This window comes from Moschus berezovskii, chromosome 9 (genome assembly GCF_049115385.1).
Source record: "Moschus berezovskii isolate FMDL1 chromosome 9, NW_MosBer_1.0, whole genome shotgun sequence".
Lineage (NCBI taxonomy): Eukaryota > Metazoa > Chordata > Mammalia > Artiodactyla > Moschidae > Moschus > Moschus berezovskii.
In genome coordinates, this window is record NC_142468.1 from 96215219 (window position 1) to 96232927 (window position 17709).

A 17709-nucleotide genomic window follows, 5' to 3' on the forward strand; every position below is an offset into this window, starting at 1 on the left:
AAGCAGGGCAGAACCATGGGGTCTCAGATTCCAGCTTTCGGTCATTGTAATACATTCAGTTCAGTTCAGTTCAGTCGCTCAGTCATGTCCGACTCTTTGCGACCCCATGAATCACAGCACACCAGGCCTCCCTGTCCATCACCAACTCCTGGAGTTCACTCAAACTCATGTCCATCGAGTCGGTGATGCCATCCAGCCATCTCATTCTCCGTCGTCCCCTTCTCCTCCTGCCCCCAATCCCTCCCAGCATCAGAGTCTTTTCCAGTGAGTCAATTCGTCGCAAGAGGTGGCCAAAGTATTGGAGTTTCAGCTTTAGCATCAGTCCTTCCAATGAACACCCAGGATTGATCTCCTTTAGAATGGACTGGTTGGATCTCCTTGCAGTCCAAGGGACTCTCAAGAGTCTTCTCCCAGCACCACAGTTCAAAAGCATCAATTCCTCGGCGATCAGCTTTCTTCACAGTCCCACTCTCACATCCATACATGACCACTGGAAAAACCATAGCCTTGACTAGACAGACCTTTGTAGGCAAAGTAATGTCTCTGCTTTTTAATGCACTATCTAGGTTGGTCATAACTTTCCTTCCAAGGAGTAAGCATCTTTTAATTTCATGGCTGCAATTAGCATCTGCAGTGATTTTGGAGCCCAGAAACATAAAGTCTGACACTGTTTCCACTGTTTCCCCACCTATTAGCATAAGCTAAATGACACACCCACCAGTGCCATGACAGTTCTAAGGCCAACCATCAAAGATCAAAACGTGGGTGGTGGCCTAGTTCCTGGAAATCTCTGTCCCTTCCCCAAAATAGTTGGAATAATTCACCCGCTCACTAGTCTGTGAAATTACCCAGTCCATAAAAACTGACACCCCATATTTCCGGGCCTCCTGTCTTCGAGATGGCCCACACTCTGTCTGTGAAGCATGTTTCTCTCAAATAAATCCACTTCTTACCTATCCCTTTGTCTCTCACTGAATTCTTTCTGCAATGAGACACCAAGAACCTGAGCTTCATTAAGTCCTGAGAACAGGCCTGTGATCGCAATTAAAAGACCATGAAGGGGGACTTCCCTGGTGGTCCAGTGGTTAAGAATCTGCCTGCCAATGCAGAGAACACTGGCTTTATCCTTGGTCTGGGAAGAGTCTACATGCCACTAGGCAACTAAACCTGTGCTTCACAGCTACTGAAGCCTGTGCGCCCAGAGCCTGTGCTCTACGAGAGAAGCCACTGCAATGACAAGCCTGAGCACTGGCAACTAGAGAGTAGCCCCCACTTGCCGCAACTAGAGAAAGCCCACGAGCAGCAAGGAAGATCCAGCACAGCCAAAAATAAATAAAAATTTAAAGTGTGACTCTCCATAAACTTAAAAAAATAAAATAAAAAAGATAATGAGGGATTTCCCTGGTGGTCCAGTTATTAAGAATCTGCCTTGCAATGCAGGGAACATGGGTTTGATCCCTGGTCAGGGAATCAAGATCCCACATGCTATGGAGCAAGTAAGACCACACGCCGCAACTACTGAGCCTGCAAGCCACAACTAGAGAGTCTGTGTGCCTAAAGGGAAGATCTCACAGGACACAGTGAAGATCCGGAGTGCCACAACCAAGACCCGGAACAGCCAAATACATAAATATTTTAAAAATGTTCAGGCTTTAACATTTAAAATAAATACGCAAATAAAAACCTGTGGGTTCAAGTCCCATTCTGGGTTTAGGCTGGGCTCGAGTCCCAGTCAGAGTCACACGGTTTCAGCACCGTAAACAGGGCTGGCTGTAAGTGCCTAACCTGGAGCCCATCTATTTCCTGCCTCAGCCTCAGCTCCCTGCCCCCTGCTCGGGGGTCTGGGGCCTGGGAGAGGACTGCACAGCACCGCTGCCAGCCGTGGGGGCACCGGGGGCCTCTGTGGGAACAAGCCCTGGGGAGGCTGGCCAACCCTGCAAGCTCCCTGAACCTCAGCTCCGGGCCCTCCCTGCCCCACCCTTCCACTCCCCTCGGAACTCAAGCCTGAGTCACGATGGGTGCAAAGGGGATACAGAGACACAGTGTTGCTTTAGTCAGCAATTCCAGCCGTTATGCTTCTTTGCACTGAATTCAGAGGCTCCACACCACTCCCGGTCTACTTCCTCCCCACCTCGCGTGAGGCCTAGGGTGCAGACACCTCTGACCACCCTGCCCCACCTCACCCTAAGCTCCCGGCTCTGGGATCTAAAGGATCTAGGTCCCAGCTCGGCCTCCTCTTCCCCACCCAGATGGGTGCAGCAGGCCTTACTCTGACCACCATGGCTCGCCTTTCACTCATTCCCTCATTCGTTCTTTCCCAGGACCCCTACCACCACCACTAGCTTTATCTCAATGCCCTAGAGGCATTTAATTTTCCTAGGGGCACTTACGACTCGATGAAACCATCTTTTGTATGTATTTGCTTCTACAGAGTGGGTCTCCCCAGCTTGAGAATAAGCTTCACGAGAGCAGGGACCTCGGCAGTCTTCATCATGCTGTGGGGTGAGCTGTATTGGTACTCGGTGATTACTACTCAAGGACTGACTGGCTGAATCACGTAAATGGTTGCTGAGTGGCTACCATGGTTCAGGCACTGGACTAGGTGAGGGAACAAGCAATCAAAGCAGCCTTCTTGAGAGAGCATGGCCAGAGAGAAAGCAGGGATGTGCATCCCCACAGGATGACCTGACTGCAGGCACCATAGGGCCTGCTGCTGGGAAGGCACAGAGGAGATGCGTGTTTGAACCCCAAGCCAGGATGCCCCCCCGGCACCTGCAGCCCCAACTCCAAGCTCACCCACTAGCATAAGAGCTCCCCCAGAGTCACACATGTCTCTCTAAGGGCAGAGCTGTAAAGTTATATTTGCCTATAAGATTACTTGACTGCCTCGCTATACTGTTTCCAAAGGTTCTGTGGGACAGCCCTGTTTGGGACCAGAAGCTTCATGCATCTATTTGGCCTCCATGCCTACCATGGCATCCAGTTCTGGGGCACCCAGTCACTCTCTGTTGAACAAAGGAATGGACAGGGAAGAGGTAAGGGCTGGATCTTCCGCAAAGGAAGCAGCTCCTCCTTCCTGGGACTGTCCTCTGTCCCTTGTTCTCTCTACCAGCCAGAGCACGCCACAGTCTCTCCTTGTTCCAAGGATTCTCTTTCTCATGCAGGTGTAGAATCCAGGGCTACTACTTCTTGGCACCACTGCCATCGTATATGCCCCAAACCCAAGGCATACCCTCGAGTTGTGCACTGGTGGTTGTCATCCAGGCCCTGCCAGGCAGTGAGTTTCTTGGCCATGTTCCCAGCCTCACCACACTCTGGGCAATTTTAAGGCAAGGTTGTCATCTTCACCAGCCACCATTCAATACCTGGCTCTTGTAACAGAGACTAGTTCTGGCTCAAGAAGTTTTTAACAGCTTTTCAATTGCGTTTCCTGGTTGTTTTCCCTTCATCTCTTCCCCTAGATTTGCCATCCTGAGTCAGCACCTGCCACACCCTAGGGGAAATAGGATGCTCTAGAATGGGGACTTTCCCTCTGGGGCCCTTCTGTCTTTGGGGCCCAGCCTTGGCACCCTGCCCTTCCCTCTCAATGGTCAATCTGTTCCCTCTTCTTCTCCAGTTATGGGTATCTGGCGGCACCACTGGTCATCGAGGAATTTCCCCAACCTGGCAGAGCAAACTGAGGAGCATAGAGGAGAGAAAAAATTGTAGCACTCAGATCAAGTACGAAGGACCCCAGAACCTTGGCGAGGTGGTGAATATAAAGGATCTTCTTGGACTTTGAGTCATTCTAGCCCTCTGGGCCATCCCGAGAGTCAGATTCCTTCATAATTTTGGAGAACATTCTAGTCCTCGAATGTTCTCTACCCCATTTTCACAAAGTTGTTGACCAGCACACATTTGGTTATCCCCCTCTCCCATGATGGTGAATTCACCATCACTTATTTAGGCCCATTCTATCTTTGGACAGCTTTAATTGTAAGAAAGTCTTCCCCCATAGCAAGTCTATATACATTCACTGGTCTTTGTTCTTTGCTCTCGAGATGAACAGAATCAATGTGCCTTCTGTTCCAACTAGAAGCCCTTAGAGTCTGAAGATCATCTGCCCCTTGAGCCTTCTCCCCCAGTTTGACATTCCCATGTCCTCTTTCTGGTCATGGCCTGTTCTCACCATCTTGATTTCTCCCTCTGGACCTCACTGTTTGTCCCTGTCCCTCTTAAAATGGACTACACATTCCCAACAGGGTCTGACATCACAGATCTGGGGCCTCTGCACCCCCTCATTCTGGGTCCCAAAGCTCTCGTCATGTCACTCAAAGTCAGGCCACTACTTCTGGCAAGGTGCTGGCTCTTACCAACCCTGTCCCAAAAATAATCACCCTGTCTGCCCACTGGTGTCATTCCATTGCCCACACATCATGCCCTTGTGCAGAGGATGGTTTGGGGACCAAAGAACCAGACTGTGCCTCTGTCCCCATTTGATGCCATCTGGTCAAATCTGGGGGAGAAGGCAATGGCAAGCCACTCTAGTACTATTGCCTAGAAAATCCCATGGATGGAGGAGCCTGGTAGGCTGCAGTCCGTGGGGTCGCTAAGGGTCGGACACGACTGAGCGACTTCACTTTCACTTTTCACTTTCCACTTTCACACATTGGAGAAGGAAATGGCAACCCACTCCAGTGTTCTTGCCTGGAGAATCCCAGGGACGGGGGAGCCTGGTGGGCTTCCGTCTATGGGGTCACACAGAGTCGGACACGACTGAAGTGACTTAGCAGCAGCAGCAGGTCAAATCTGGGCCCTCAAATTAAGTTTAGATCCAGATTCCATCATCCAGCATTGCTCCCAACTATGTGTTAGCAGCCTTCAGTTCTTAAGAATGGCAGTGTGCTCAGCCAACATGTCACTGAAAAGTGCCACCACCATAGAGACTCCCCTCTAAGTTGACAAACACACATTAACCACCATTATTTGGAGATGAAATTCCTACCAGTTATATCTACTATCCTATTATCCTACCCACAGTTAACCACTTTGTCCCTAAACATGCCCCAAGATGGAGCTGATGGCTGCAGAATTTCTGTGATAATCACTGGGAAACCTGTTTTCCAGCCCTGGCTGCCACCAACGTGTATGTGATTTCATGTCACCAAGTGTGTGAGGGCTGCTGGGAAATAAGCAGGGGCCAGATGATCGAGCCTTCTCCAGCTCTGACGTCCTGTTCTGGTGGTGATCAAGGTTAGAGAGAAGGTCATGTTGCAAGAGACAGGAAGTGGGCACTTCTGCTCCTGCGTAGAGAAGCTTCAGCTCTGCCCTTCCTTCAGGGTGGCAGGTGGCAAGATCAGCTATTCCCCTTGCAACTCCTTTACTGCAACTTAAGCTGATCCCTGGGGTTCCCAAAAGCCCAGGATGGTAAAAAAAAAAAAAATGCTAATGGTGAAAAAAACAACATCAAGAAAACCTGCCTGCCAAAGTGGGAGATGTAAGAGATGCCAGTTCAATTCCTGGGTCAGAAAAATCCCTTGGAAGAGGAGATGGCAACCCACTTCAGTATTCTTGCCTGGAGAATTCCATGGACAGAGGAGCCTGGCCCAGACTTCCCAGCATTTGATTTCCCCTCAAGTGCCTGGGGTGCCCACACCCAAACATCTAACCACTGCTCGCTTAATACCCTATAGAACTATGGCCTCAAGAAGATCCAAACTGTCAGTTCTGAGTTCTTCACAGTAGAACTCCCTCCCAGCCTGGCTCTCCAGCACACCCACCCCAGCTTCCCAGAAGTCTTGCAATGCTTCACATCCCCACACTCTGGATGTTCACTGGGCACAACTGAGCACAGTGGACAAGCTAGATAGGGGGAAAGTAAGGTGTCTTCTGAAATCAGACAGCCAAGGTTGGTTGGTTGGTCAGTTTGTTTTAGAGAAGGAGAAGACTTTATTGTGTGTATATAAAGGGTGATTTAACTTGTCCTTTGAAGGGCACCCTGAGACCAGCGTGAGACCAGGCTGTATCACTTACAAACTGTGTGACCTTGGGCAGAATCTCAGTTTCTTCTTATCCTGGTTGTAAAGAATTTAGTTGTTATTAATATTGGCTTCAAGGTCACAGAACCTCTCTACATAGTCTATTTTTCCTTTCACTCCCCAGTGAGGATTCTTTGCCCCACAGCCCAAGTCTGGCCCTCACATGTCTCTACTAGAGTTTGTTGGTGGGTCTCTCAACTCTGCCTCCCGTGGTCCCCATTCCCTACTGGGTGGAATTCCTGCCTGCACCCACACTGCCCTCTTCTGTTATCGACAACAGCAATTTTAATCATCTAACTGGTTGATTGGTGTTCAGTTAGCACAGGATTGAGATCAGAGGGTACAAGGAAGGGAATAAAATCTTAGTTAGAGAGATTAATCATAAACTCGGTAAGTGAACTCGGTGTTAGGGGCACTTGGTTTCCTCCCCGCTGCGTGACCCTGGGCAAGCACCTTAACCTCTGTGGGAACCTACTGTATGCATTGGTCCTCACCATGCAATCATACTAGGTGGTGAGTGCCTCAAATAGGATGTCTGGGCCCAGTCAGTACTCAGTTATTCTTGCTCTTTTCTCTGCACAGAAGGGAGTAAAATCCCTTCCTCAAGCATCATCCAGACTGTGGCCTCAGACACCTGCCTGCTTCCCACTTATCCCACACAGGAGGCCAAATATAACTCCTGACACATCCTTTTGCCTTAAAGCAAGAAGCTTGTCTTGGCTCCACTGCTCTTATCTCTACAGGCACCTGGTTCAGTCTCTGCCAGCCAGCTAAGTCTGTTTGGCTATCTCACCCACCTTCCTGTTGTAACACGTTCTTGAAATGCCCTTCCTGCCCTCTTTCCAAAACCAGGCCTCACCTTCTTGGAAGCAGATTTAAGACTCACTTCCTCCCTTAAGTCTGCTTGACTCAAACCTTCCAGTTTCAGGATTGCTAATCACGAAAAATATTTCATGCCTACTGCAGCATTCCTCCGCCCCATCTCCTCCACCCTTTGCGGCTATGATGTCATAAGATTGCACCTGTCACATCTGTACATGTGGGCACCTGTCTTCCCAGATATCTGGTTGTACATGTGAGTGGTTATAGAGTAGGAAGCAAGAATAGACAGTGACCAAAAAACTCAAGCAACAAAACAAAAAAGTAGCTGGAGAGGTGGAGAGAGGACTGGCAGATCAGACCTGTGTCCATTTGACTGCTTACTAGATGGGTGGCACTTAGCAAGTTACTGAGCCTTTCTCTCTGAGCCTCTATTTCCTGGCATATTGTTAAGAAAATCAGAAAATTACTAGGACTTCCCTGGTGGCCAAGTGGTTAGGGATCTGCCTGCCACTGCAGGGGACATGGGTTTGATCCCCGGTCAGGGAACTAAGATAGCACATGTTGTGGGGAATTAAGCCCACACGCCACTAGTAGAGAGAAGTTCCTGCACACTGCAGTGAACACCCAGCCCAGCCAAAAAGAAAAGATTACTACTATTATTATTTACCTTACCCAGTACTGTTCAGGCACTGTCCTAAACACTTTACATAGACTTTTACATTTAATTTTCACTCAACACTAGCAGGTAGGTAACATTATTTTCCCTATGCTTCGGTTAAAAATACTGAGACACAGTAGAAACTCAACACAGATATTAAGTACCTTGCCTAGGTCACATAACTAATAAATGGCAAAGCCAGAATTTGCACCTAGGCAGTTGGACCCCAGCGTCCATGTTCCTAAGCACTCTCCTTACTGGTTCCCACATGTAATCCTGTGTGTGTGCAAAGTCCTTGACACAGTGCTTGTCACTGGAGTCCCAGTGAGGAAGGTGACTGCAAGTATAGGAGGCCAGGACAAGTGTCTCTTTCCCTATAACTTGTCAGGACAGAATAGAGAGTAGACACTTTACGCCCATTTCCAGGGCCTAAGAAAGGTGGGGAAGAAATAAAGAATTTAAAGCCATATTTTCTTACCCAGATGTGTCTTATAAACAAACATATGCCACATGGACACACACTTCTCACAAATACATCACACTCACACACACACAATCGGTGACCACTCTGAACCCATGAAGCTTCCATCAGGAAACCTTCCTGAGCTGGTCCAGGCCTCACAGTGTCTCAGATCCCTAAATGTGTACAGCACTGACCATTAGGCCCGGCCAAGTCCTCACTATGCAGTGCTCTATTCATTCAAATAACTATCCAATAACTACTGAAAATGGGGACCAGGTATTGGAGAAGGAGGACCAAAAAAACATTGTTTTCTGTCCTCCAGGAACTTTGAATCTCCTAGGAGAAGCTAGCATACACATCAAGACTTCACAGGAGGACAGAGGAATAAGTATTATCATTGACAGACTGAGGTATTTCGGAAAGCTTCCTGGAGGTGACACTTGAGTCAAATTGTAAAGGTGAACAGGAGTTATTCTGGCAAAGGAAGAGGTGTGGAGGAAGGAGAGTAAGGAAGAGGGAATAGGTTAACATGCTAGGGAAACCCCAAGTCGTTCTATCAGCTGAAATGAAGAGTTTTTCATAGAGGCAGAACATGAGGCCATAGGGATAAGCAGGGCCCAAATGCCTAAAAGTCTGATGTGCTGACCTGAGAGACTCAGAGTCTTTCCCAAAAAGCTTCATGGAAGGGTTTTTGGCAGAGACACATCACAACTGAATCTGCATTTCAGAAAGGTTGACTCAGCAACACAGAGATAAAGAAAGGGGTGACAGGGTGAAAATGAGGGGACATTGAAAAGACTTTCAACTATCTCTGCAATAAATGAACTGAAATTCTTAGCGCAGTGGGAATGGAGAGGGTATTTACGAGATATCATGGAAAAGTGTGGAGGCCATCCACTGATCTAGGTAACATGAAGGCCAAAGGTTAGACTGGAAGGAGAGGAGACAATGATACTTTTTGACTTCTGGAGTTCCAGGTGTCTCTTGGACACCCAGGTGATACCTGGGTGATGAATATGTGTGTGTCTGTACATATTTTTCCCCCATTATTACAGTATGCAAGACATGTGGACTGGAGATACAAGCTTGAGTGCCATTAGCAGTACAGGTAGCAATTAAAACCAAGAGTGTCTGTCGATGTAGTCACTCAGAGAAAGTGTGGGCCAGAAGGCCTGTGGACTCAGGACTGAGCTCTGCCAAGCTCCAGCTCCAAGCACTTGAAGGCTTGGATTTGTGAACATTCTTCCAGAAGCAAGGAGTGAAGAAAAGAGGGAGGAAGGGAGATCAACAACATTTAGGGGGAAACAAGATGAACAGACGAGAAGAGAGGGACGAAACTGCAGGCAAGTCAGTAGCATCAAACACTGCAGAGGTCCACGAAGATAAGGACAGGAAACTTCATCTGTTAGGTTTGGCAACTAAAAGGTGGCCAGTGCGGCCAGAGTGAGGTCACTCGAGCGATGAAAGGGTGGGTTTCCGGCTGTTGAAGAAATCTTTTCAACTGAAACGCAGTTTGAGCAGCTGGCTGGGAACTGCACCCCGCGCTGCTTTCCCGAGCTCATCAGAGTCAAGCGTTCACACACCAGAAGGTTAACAGGGACTTGGCGTTTTCGAACAGAGCGCGCAGAGATCCTGCGCAGGCGCTTCCGGAGCCGGTCCGCTCTCCCGCGAGCCCCTCCCCAGGCCTGCAGAGGGAGCTGCGCCTCGGAGAAGCCAGGGCGTGACGCCGCTCTAGCCTGCGCTCGGACTCGGTGGCGGGCGCCGCAGCTCCGCGTCCCGCTCGCCTCTTCCCAGCACAGGTGGGTCCGCCCGCGGGGGGCAGCAGTGCTTGGGAGCCTTGGGGCGGGCGGGTAGCGGCAACCTCTGGGCACCGAGTGGTACCCATCACCTAAGTGCCCCAACTCGGGCCCGGCTCCGGCGGATCGGGCTGTGGGCAGGGCCGCACATGTGCAAGTCCAGTTCGGGTGGGTTCCTCCTGGACTTGCAGTGTCTGTCCTGGGACGCCTTAACACCCCAGGGGTCTCCGCCCGGGCTTGCTCAGGGCTTCCTGGGGACATCAAGGGGCGGGGCTCCAAGGGGCGGGACTGCTATGATTGACACGTCTTTCGCCAGGTTTCACGGGCACGACTGGACCCTTCCCCTGCCCTGAATCTGAGCCAGCACCATGGTGAGAACCCTGAGCCCAGCTCCTCGCCTCCCCGTGCTCATGCCTTTGCCCTTGTCCGGCGTGGGCTTGCCTCCGTTGCCCGATATAAACCTGGGGCTCCACAGGGGTGGTTCCGGTGGGTCTGCCCCAGCAAGGCAGCCTGCACTCTTGCAACCCGCCCATCCCTATAGCACGGGCGCCTGAAGGTGAAGACATCGGAAGAGCAAGCGGAAGCCAAAAGACTAGAGCGGGAACAGAAGCTGAAGCTATACCAGGCAGCCACCCAGACTGTCTTCCAGAAGGTGGGGCCCTCAGAGGTAGTCCTCTCCCACCGTGGCTCCCTTAGCATAGTACTTGGCCAAGAACTGCACCTTAGAGTCAGGTTGCTTGAATCCACATCTAGGTTCTATCACTTACTAGCTGTGTGTCCTTAGGCAAGCTGCTGAATCTCTTTGGACCTCAATTTGCCCATCTGTAAAACAGGGCTAACGGTTGCACTTACTGCATAAGGCTGTTGTGAAAATCAATGATTGCAAGATTACATATTATCCCATAAAGGGCTGTGTACAGTACTTGTAGTAAAGTGTGGCATTCACAGAACATTCAGTAGTTCTATTTATGTCATGGAGCTCTGTTGCAGAAGAGTGATGTGATCCCTGATCCTGCTAACTATCTTCTCAGCGCCAGGCTGGAGAGCTGGATGAGTCAGTGCTGGAACTGACAAGCCAGATTCTGGGAGCCAACCCTGACTTTGCCACCCTCTGGAACTGTCGACGAGAGGTGCTCCAGCAGCTGGAGGTCCAGAAGTACGTAGGGGTTTAGGGCCCAAGGAAGATGGCCTTCGCTGTGGCCCTGCCTGGCCTGGGTCCAGGGGTGGAAGGGCATAGGCAGAGGGCAGTGGAGGGCTGGGTGCAGAAAGTCAGGGGTGAACTGACATTGGGTGTTGGAGGGCCCTGAGCCCTATTCCTCTGGGCACAGGTCCCCCGAGGAGTTGGCCGCTTTGGTGAAGGCAGAACTGGGCTTCCTGGAGAGCTGCCTGAGGGTGAACCCCAAGTCTTATGGTACCTGGCACCACCGCTGCTGGCTGCTGGGCCGCCTGCCAGAGCCCAACTGGGCCCGGGAGCTGGAGTTGTGTGCCCGCTTCCTCGAGGTTGACGAGCGGAACTGTACGTGCCTGCAGATTCTGTCCCCCAGCCTACACATGCCCCATGTCCTGGTACTAGGGCCTCAGTAAGGTCCAGAGTTGGGAGGGATGGCCAGGATGGGCCCACTGAGCTGATGACACAAGGGATGACGAGGCCAAATGTGTCCTCCATGGAGGGCACAGAGGTGTTTCTTGGGGTCTCCAAGGGGATGCCAGGGTCCCAGCCAGGAAGCTCTTCTTGCCCTGCTTCTGAGATGTGTTGTCTGCCTATCCCCCCAGTTCACTGCTGGGACTACCGGCGGTTTGTGGCTGCACAGGCAGCTGTGCCCCCTGCAGAGGAGCTTGCCTTCACTGACAGCCTCATCACCCGAAACTTCTCCAACTACTCCTCCTGGCATTACCGCTCCTGCCTCTTGCCCCAGCTGCACCCTCAGCCGGACTCTGGACCCCAGGGGCGCCTCCCTGAGGATGTGCTGCTCAAGGGTAAGCAGGGTCAGGCCATGCTTGAGAGGACTCTGCCGTGCTGCCCTTCTGACCCTGATGCCTCGGCCTGCTCCTGAACCTACCACTCGGGAAAATGCCTGGCTTTGGCGATGCATAAGATCCAGCCTCTGGCTGCAGAGAGCCTAAGTGTCCACTTGGCTCCTGATGTACACAGCCCCTGGGTAAGGCCGGCATATAAGTGAAACTGAAGGCAGGAAGTTCTTCAAAGAGAGGGCAGTATGTGGGGTAGACAGGAGCCCAGAAGAGTCCTAACAAAAGACCCATGCCTCCTTGGCCCCTGCAGAGCTGGAGCTGGTGCAGAACGCCTTCTTCACTGACCCCAATGATCAGAGTGCCTGGTTCTACCATCGCTGGCTCCTGGGACGAGGTGAACAGTAGGGAAGAGGCGGGGGATTGGAGCCAAGAAGGAATGGAAGAATATTTAAGGAGACCTGAGACTGTTCCTTCCCACAGCTGATCCCCAGGATGCCCTGCGCTGCCTGCATGTGAGCCGGGATGAGGCTTGCCTGACCGTCTCCTTCTCTCGGCCCCTCCTCGTGAGTCCCGAAGCTTTTGCTGAAGGGTACCATGGATGGTGGGCCTGGTGCCATTGGAGTGATGGTCTGTCTCTGTCCCCTGCACCAGGTGGGCTCCGGCACGGAGACCTTGCTGCTCATGGTTGATGAGTCACCCCTGGCTGTGGAGTGGAGGACCCCAGAGGGCAGGAACCGGCCTAGCCACGTCTGGGTATCCCAGGGTTGGTGGGTGGAGTCGGGGCTGGGACAGGGCTGGGGTAGGACAGTCAGAAAAGTGGTGCAGCCTGGGGTTTCTCTTAACCCTGTGCTCCCAGCTCTGTGACTTGCCCGCCACCTCCCTCAATGACCAGTTGCCCCAGCATACATTTCGTGTCATTTGGACGGCAGGCGATGCCCAGAAGGAGTGTGTGCTCTTAAAAGGTGAGCCAGCCTGCAGCCTCCACCCTTTGCAGCAGCGCCCCCCCATTCTGTGTCTTCCGCTTATGGGTGTCCTCTCCTACCCCTGCTCTGTCTCTCAGGCCGCCAGGAGGGCTGGTGCCGGGACTCTGCCACGGATGAGCAGCTCTTCAGGTGATGAGCACAGGGAAGCACACAGACAGAAGCAGGGCTGTGCACTCTGGGCAGCTGGGTGGGATGCCGAGGGCTCAAGCAGATGTCTCAGACTGGCTACTGGGGATGACCAGCACCGCTCCCCCACCCGGCCCCCCCTCAGGTGTGAGCTGTCGGTGGAGAAGTCCACGGTGCTACAGTCGGAGCTGGAATCTTGTAAGGAGCTGCAGGAACTGGAGCCTGAGAATAAATGTGAGGCCCGATTCCCCTGAGCTCCTGCTCCTCTAAGGAGGGCCCATCCTAGGCAGGCCCCTTGCCAGGAGGATCCAGACGAGACCTTCCTTCCGTCCTCTTCCCCGCCCTCTCCCCAGGGTGCCTACTCACCATCATCTTGTTGATGAGGGCGCTGGACCCCCTGCAGTATGAGAAGGAGACACTGCAGTACTTCCAAACCCTCAAGGCAAGTTGGGTCCGCGGGAGTTGGCACGGGGGCAGCCCAGCATGCAGGGGGCAGGCAGCTGACACACAGTCCCTGTGCCCTCTTCTCCCTGCCAGGCTGTGGACCCAATGAGGGCAGCGTACCTGGACGACCTGCGCAGCAAGTTCCTGCTGGAGAACAGCGTGCTCAAGATGGAGTACGCGGAGGTGCGCGTGCTGCACCTGGGTCACAAGGTAGGGCGTGTGCACACGCCTTCCCCATGCGCACCCCCCGGCCTGCTTCCCTCTTCCTCAGGACCCGGCAGCGTCTCTATCTGCTCCTCAGGCCTCAGCCAAGACACTCACCGTCCCCCGCTTTGCCTTCCGTCTCACATGCCCTTCTGGACGTTTCTTCCTCAGCTCATTCCATGCTTCTCTCCCTGGGGCAGACCCCAACACCTAACAGCCAAATAGTTCTCAGAGATTTCTGACAAACTCCTGACTCTCTTTTCCCTCTGTAGTCCTTCCTAATCAATCTCCCCAACACATTATCTTTATCACGTCACTGCTGCCCACCTTTGCTCCCACCAAACCAACTCCGGGCTCACCTGGCCCTCTCCCGCTAGTGTCTGTGTTCATCCCAGCACCTGTGCCTGCCCCGCTCCCTGCACCACAGGCCACCCCAGCCCTGTGTCCTTGATCTGGAGCATGTACTGCCGGGGCTGGTGAGGTGTGCTTCCCAGCTGCTCCCTCCTGTCCTCAGCTGGGGTCCCCCAGGGCCTGTGTGGGGCACACCGGGCAAAGGTCTGATAAACGACGGCTGGAAGCTGTCCGCCAGGCCTCACTGCGTATCTCGTCCCCCCCCTCAGGATCTGACGGTGCTCTGCCATCTGGAGCAGCTGCTCTTGGTCACTCACCTTGACCTGTCGCACAATCGTCTCCGAGCCCTGCCCCCTGCCCTGGCTGCCCTGCGCTGCCTTGAGGTAAAGTGCCCGCTCCTCTGTCATTGTCCTGGGTTTCCCTTTCCCCTTCCTCCACCTCAGAAGTCTACCCACCCTACTAAGAGATGCCCGGGTCCTCCCAGCCCCCACAGATGACCCCAGCCTTCTCCTCTGTCACCCAGCCTGACCCCAGGAGCCCTTCCATGCCCTGTAAGCTGATCACCCTGGGCTCCCCGGGGCTTGTACCAATCGCATGCTGACAGCTGCCTTCCTGCCTTGTGTTCCCTGCTCCCAGGTGCTGCAGGCCAATGATAACGCAATCGAATCCCTGGACGGTGTCACCAACCTGCCCCGGTTGCAGGAGCTCGACCTGTGTAACAACCGTATCCTTCCGTCGGAGTGCCATTCAGACAGCAGGGAGGGCAAGGTGCCACATCAGGAAGGGATGGCCAGGAGGCAGGGCGGGCATGCCCCTGGGCGTGAGGAGGGGGCGTTGGCCATCTAAGCTGAGGAAAGAGGGTAGCCTGGCACTGTATGAGGCTGTCATTGACTCACTGGTAGAGTTTTGCAGGATGGAAGGAAGTGACCCCCTCAAACCTGAGTTCACAAACTGGCGCCTACAGATATTTTTGGGTACCACATTGTATGTTTAAAATCAGGATGTTTTATATTCTTTAAAAAATCTAGAATTCTGATTCTTCTCAAAACGTGTAAGTTGAGGCACGCTTTGGCCTGCATTTCCACTTGGGAGCCCTTGGCCGTTGATGAATCATGGGCGCCTCTGCAGCAGGGGCTGGCTTTCCCCTTGGCCACAGTTTCCACCACTCCTCTGGGACCATATCCCATCAGGGTCCTGCGCCTCCTGCCTGGCCCCCGGGGGCAGGTATCTGCAGCCTAGAGGCCTGTGTCCTATGGGGAAGTGGCTGAGGGGCCCATCCAGCAGGCTGCTCAGTAGCAGTGCTCATTCTGCAGTGACCGGTGTTCAGGAGCAGGCGGATCTGGAGAACCAGCCGAGCTTTCCTTGACTCCTGCCCAAGGCCTCCAGCAGCCTGCGGTGCTCCAGCCTCTCACCTCCTGCCCCAGGCTGACCCTCCTCAACCTGCAGGGCAACCCGCTGTGCCAGGCGGAGGGCAGCTCGGAGCACCTGGCCGAGCTGCTGCCTTCGGTTAGCAGAATTCTCTCCTAAGAGGCCCTGCCCCGACCCTTGCCCTTTAACTTATTGGAACTGAATAAACAATGAAGAGGTCACTGAGCACTGCTAAGCTGCCGCCGCCACCAGCATTTTTGCCGCCGCCACCAGCATTTTTGCCGCCACCACTGCTTTTCTGGACAAGAAAGGGAGAGAGAGGTGGCGGCTCCCCCGCTTTGCTTCGGTTTTACGCTCAGTCTTGCTATTCCCTGTCATGGAGAAGCAGAACCTCCATGTTGGGGGCAGAATCAGGGCCACAGCTGGATTGGAGTCTGCCTTCTGCTTTGGGGCTAGGCTGCGCCTAAGCTCCAGGCTGGCATCAGGATTGGGTTCAGGTTCTAGTTGGAGTGGGGCTACAAAGCACCTGGAAGTCTCTCCAACTAGAAGGGCTCAGAGAAGTTTCTTCCGTGACCCGTGCCCTTTCCAGATACCCTGTCTGCCCTGGCTCTCCTTCACCAAAGCTGTTCCCAGGAGGTGTGGGTCAGGGCGCCCTGGCTCCACTCTCTTAAAACAACACTATTAGTCCTCATGAGTATCATGCCCAGGATGAAGAGCCCTTGAAAATACTTGATCCCATTTGATGCCCGCAAGCTCTCAGGGCCGAGATGATTAGGCCCATTGTGCTGATGAGGAAACTGCTGTTCAGACGCACCCAAGGTTGCTGAGCTCAAGTGCTGGAGCCAAAGCTGTCTGCAACTTGGTCTGGGATTCGATTCATGTTCTTGCTTCTGGATTGGGCAGAACCTGGCCTTAACTCCTGAAGTACCAAGATGGTGTCTTTTCCCGGGGTCCCCCCTCCAACACACAAGTATCTTGTCCTGACTCTGAAAGCCCTGAGGCACTTGAGCCTCCCGGGAGGAAAGGGGAGTGGCTCAGGGGTGAGGGCACTGAGTCAAACCTGGCTGGGTGGGGAAACAGAAAGATTGATTGAGACAAGAGGGGGAGAATGTGACCAGGCATTTTCCTGTTTCCCTGAGAATCTACCTGGGCCTTCATGTACACACACTGGACTCTCGGGGCCCTCCCTGCCCTTTCAGTATCCAGTGATACACAAACAGCCTTCCATGAAGCCCTTTGGCTGACCTGCCTGGAAATTTGATTTCTGCTAGTGTGATTTCTGCTCTTGAATGTGCTGGAGGTGGGGTTAGACACCCCCTGCCAGGTCTGGAGCTTAGACTTGGACAGGAAAAGGTCATGGGCATGTGGAGGGCTCTGCCAGGTCCTGGGGCCTCTGTCCCCACTCCCCAAGGCGCCTCCCTGCCACATGCATCACCAAACTCAGCCTCTCCTCCAGGCAGCTTCCTTGTATCTCCTTGCCCTCCCTGTTTTCACTGTCTTCTGTTCCGTGTCCCATGGGCAGAGCTGGGACAATGGCAGGAGGGAGAGAAGAGAGAACCCAAGAACAGGCTCCCAACCTTCCGGAAGATGCCTGACCTCCTCTTTGCCTCGGGGTTCTCTCGGTGGCCTCCGTGGTGTTTCTCCCAGGGTTGGGATGGAACTGGGCAGGTGCCTGCAGCCGGTTGGTCAGGATTCCTAGGAAGAATTCCAAGTTGAGAACCCCGGCCTCCAGCTCACCAGACATTTGTCTCAGTGGAAGAAGGGGGTACTCTGCAGCCTGGGGGTAGAGACTTCATTCCCACCTGAGCCTCAGAGCAAAGACCAGAGTCACTTCCAAACCCCTGGGGGGTTGGGGAAGGGTAACGGTTAGAAAACGAGATCGCTTCCATTCTGACCTTCCTAATCCCAAAGGTGGAGGGACCCAGGGAGCAGGGAGCAGCTCTCACTCATACTGGGGACTTGGCGGAGCCAGAGGAAGGAGGGACAGGTGGATGGTAGGGTCAGAGGATCTGGTAGAGCCGGCAGGTCAAGGGCTGGCTGGTGGAGCCAGTCTGAGGGCCAGGTGCTGATGTCACCAGTCAGTAACAACTTGGGATCCAGGGACCTCCCTGGGCTGGATGAGTCCTAAAGCCAGCCCATGGGCAGTTTCAGAGACAAGAGGAAGGCAGCCTGAGCTTGGGAACAGCAAGTCTGCTGGATAGAGGTGTGGGTGAAAGGGGCTCCCTGCCCCATTGCCCTCTGAGCTTCTCCACCGAGAAGGTGCTTCTGATGCACCCAGTTTGGCAGGCAGCATCCCTCAGGCAGGTGGTCTCACCTAGTCTTTCCAACTTGAGTCCTCACAGACTCCAACCGCGCCCCCTCCCTACGCGTCGGTCCCTGGTTCCTCGAAAGGGGAAAAAGGGTGTGGCCCAGCGTCATTTCCCGGCCCCCAGACGCTGGACCTCCTCCCCCAAGTCGGGGGACGAAGCAACCTTCCTTCCCCTTCTCCCCAGAAGTTCGGCCCCGC

The 17709-nt window shown here is 53.4% G+C and overlaps 1 protein-coding gene across 1 annotated transcript; it reads left to right on the top strand.

Annotated features, from left to right (window-relative positions):
* Positions 1-9618: 9618 nt before the first annotated feature.
* Positions 9619-15428, top strand: RABGGTA (Rab geranylgeranyltransferase subunit alpha). Its single transcript, XM_055436978.2, has 17 exons — positions 9619-9759; positions 10073-10127; positions 10298-10408; positions 10788-10912; positions 11085-11272; positions 11530-11733; positions 12038-12121; positions 12208-12290; positions 12379-12480; positions 12584-12689; positions 12788-12839; positions 12982-13070; positions 13190-13278; positions 13374-13490; positions 14105-14218; positions 14472-14559; positions 15214-15428. Exons 2-17 carry the CDS (start codon positions 10125-10127, stop codon positions 15360-15362), a joined length of 1704 nt encoding a protein of 567 aa, XP_055292953.2. The 5' UTR covers positions 9619-9759; positions 10073-10124; the 3' UTR covers positions 15363-15428.
* Positions 15429-17709: the final 2281 nt, after the last annotated feature.

Bases quoted from the DNA above. Each gene is read 5' to 3' on its own strand.
- RABGGTA (XM_055436978.2), top strand. The intron at 11,734-12,037 runs GTAAGCAGGGTC...TGGCCCCTGCAG, and splicing joins TGAGGATGTGCTGCTCAAGG to AGCTGGAGCTGGTGCAGAAC. The intron at 13,279-13,373 runs GCAAGTTGGGTC...TCTCCCTGCCAG, and splicing joins AGTACTTCCAAACCCTCAAG to GCTGTGGACCCAATGAGGGC.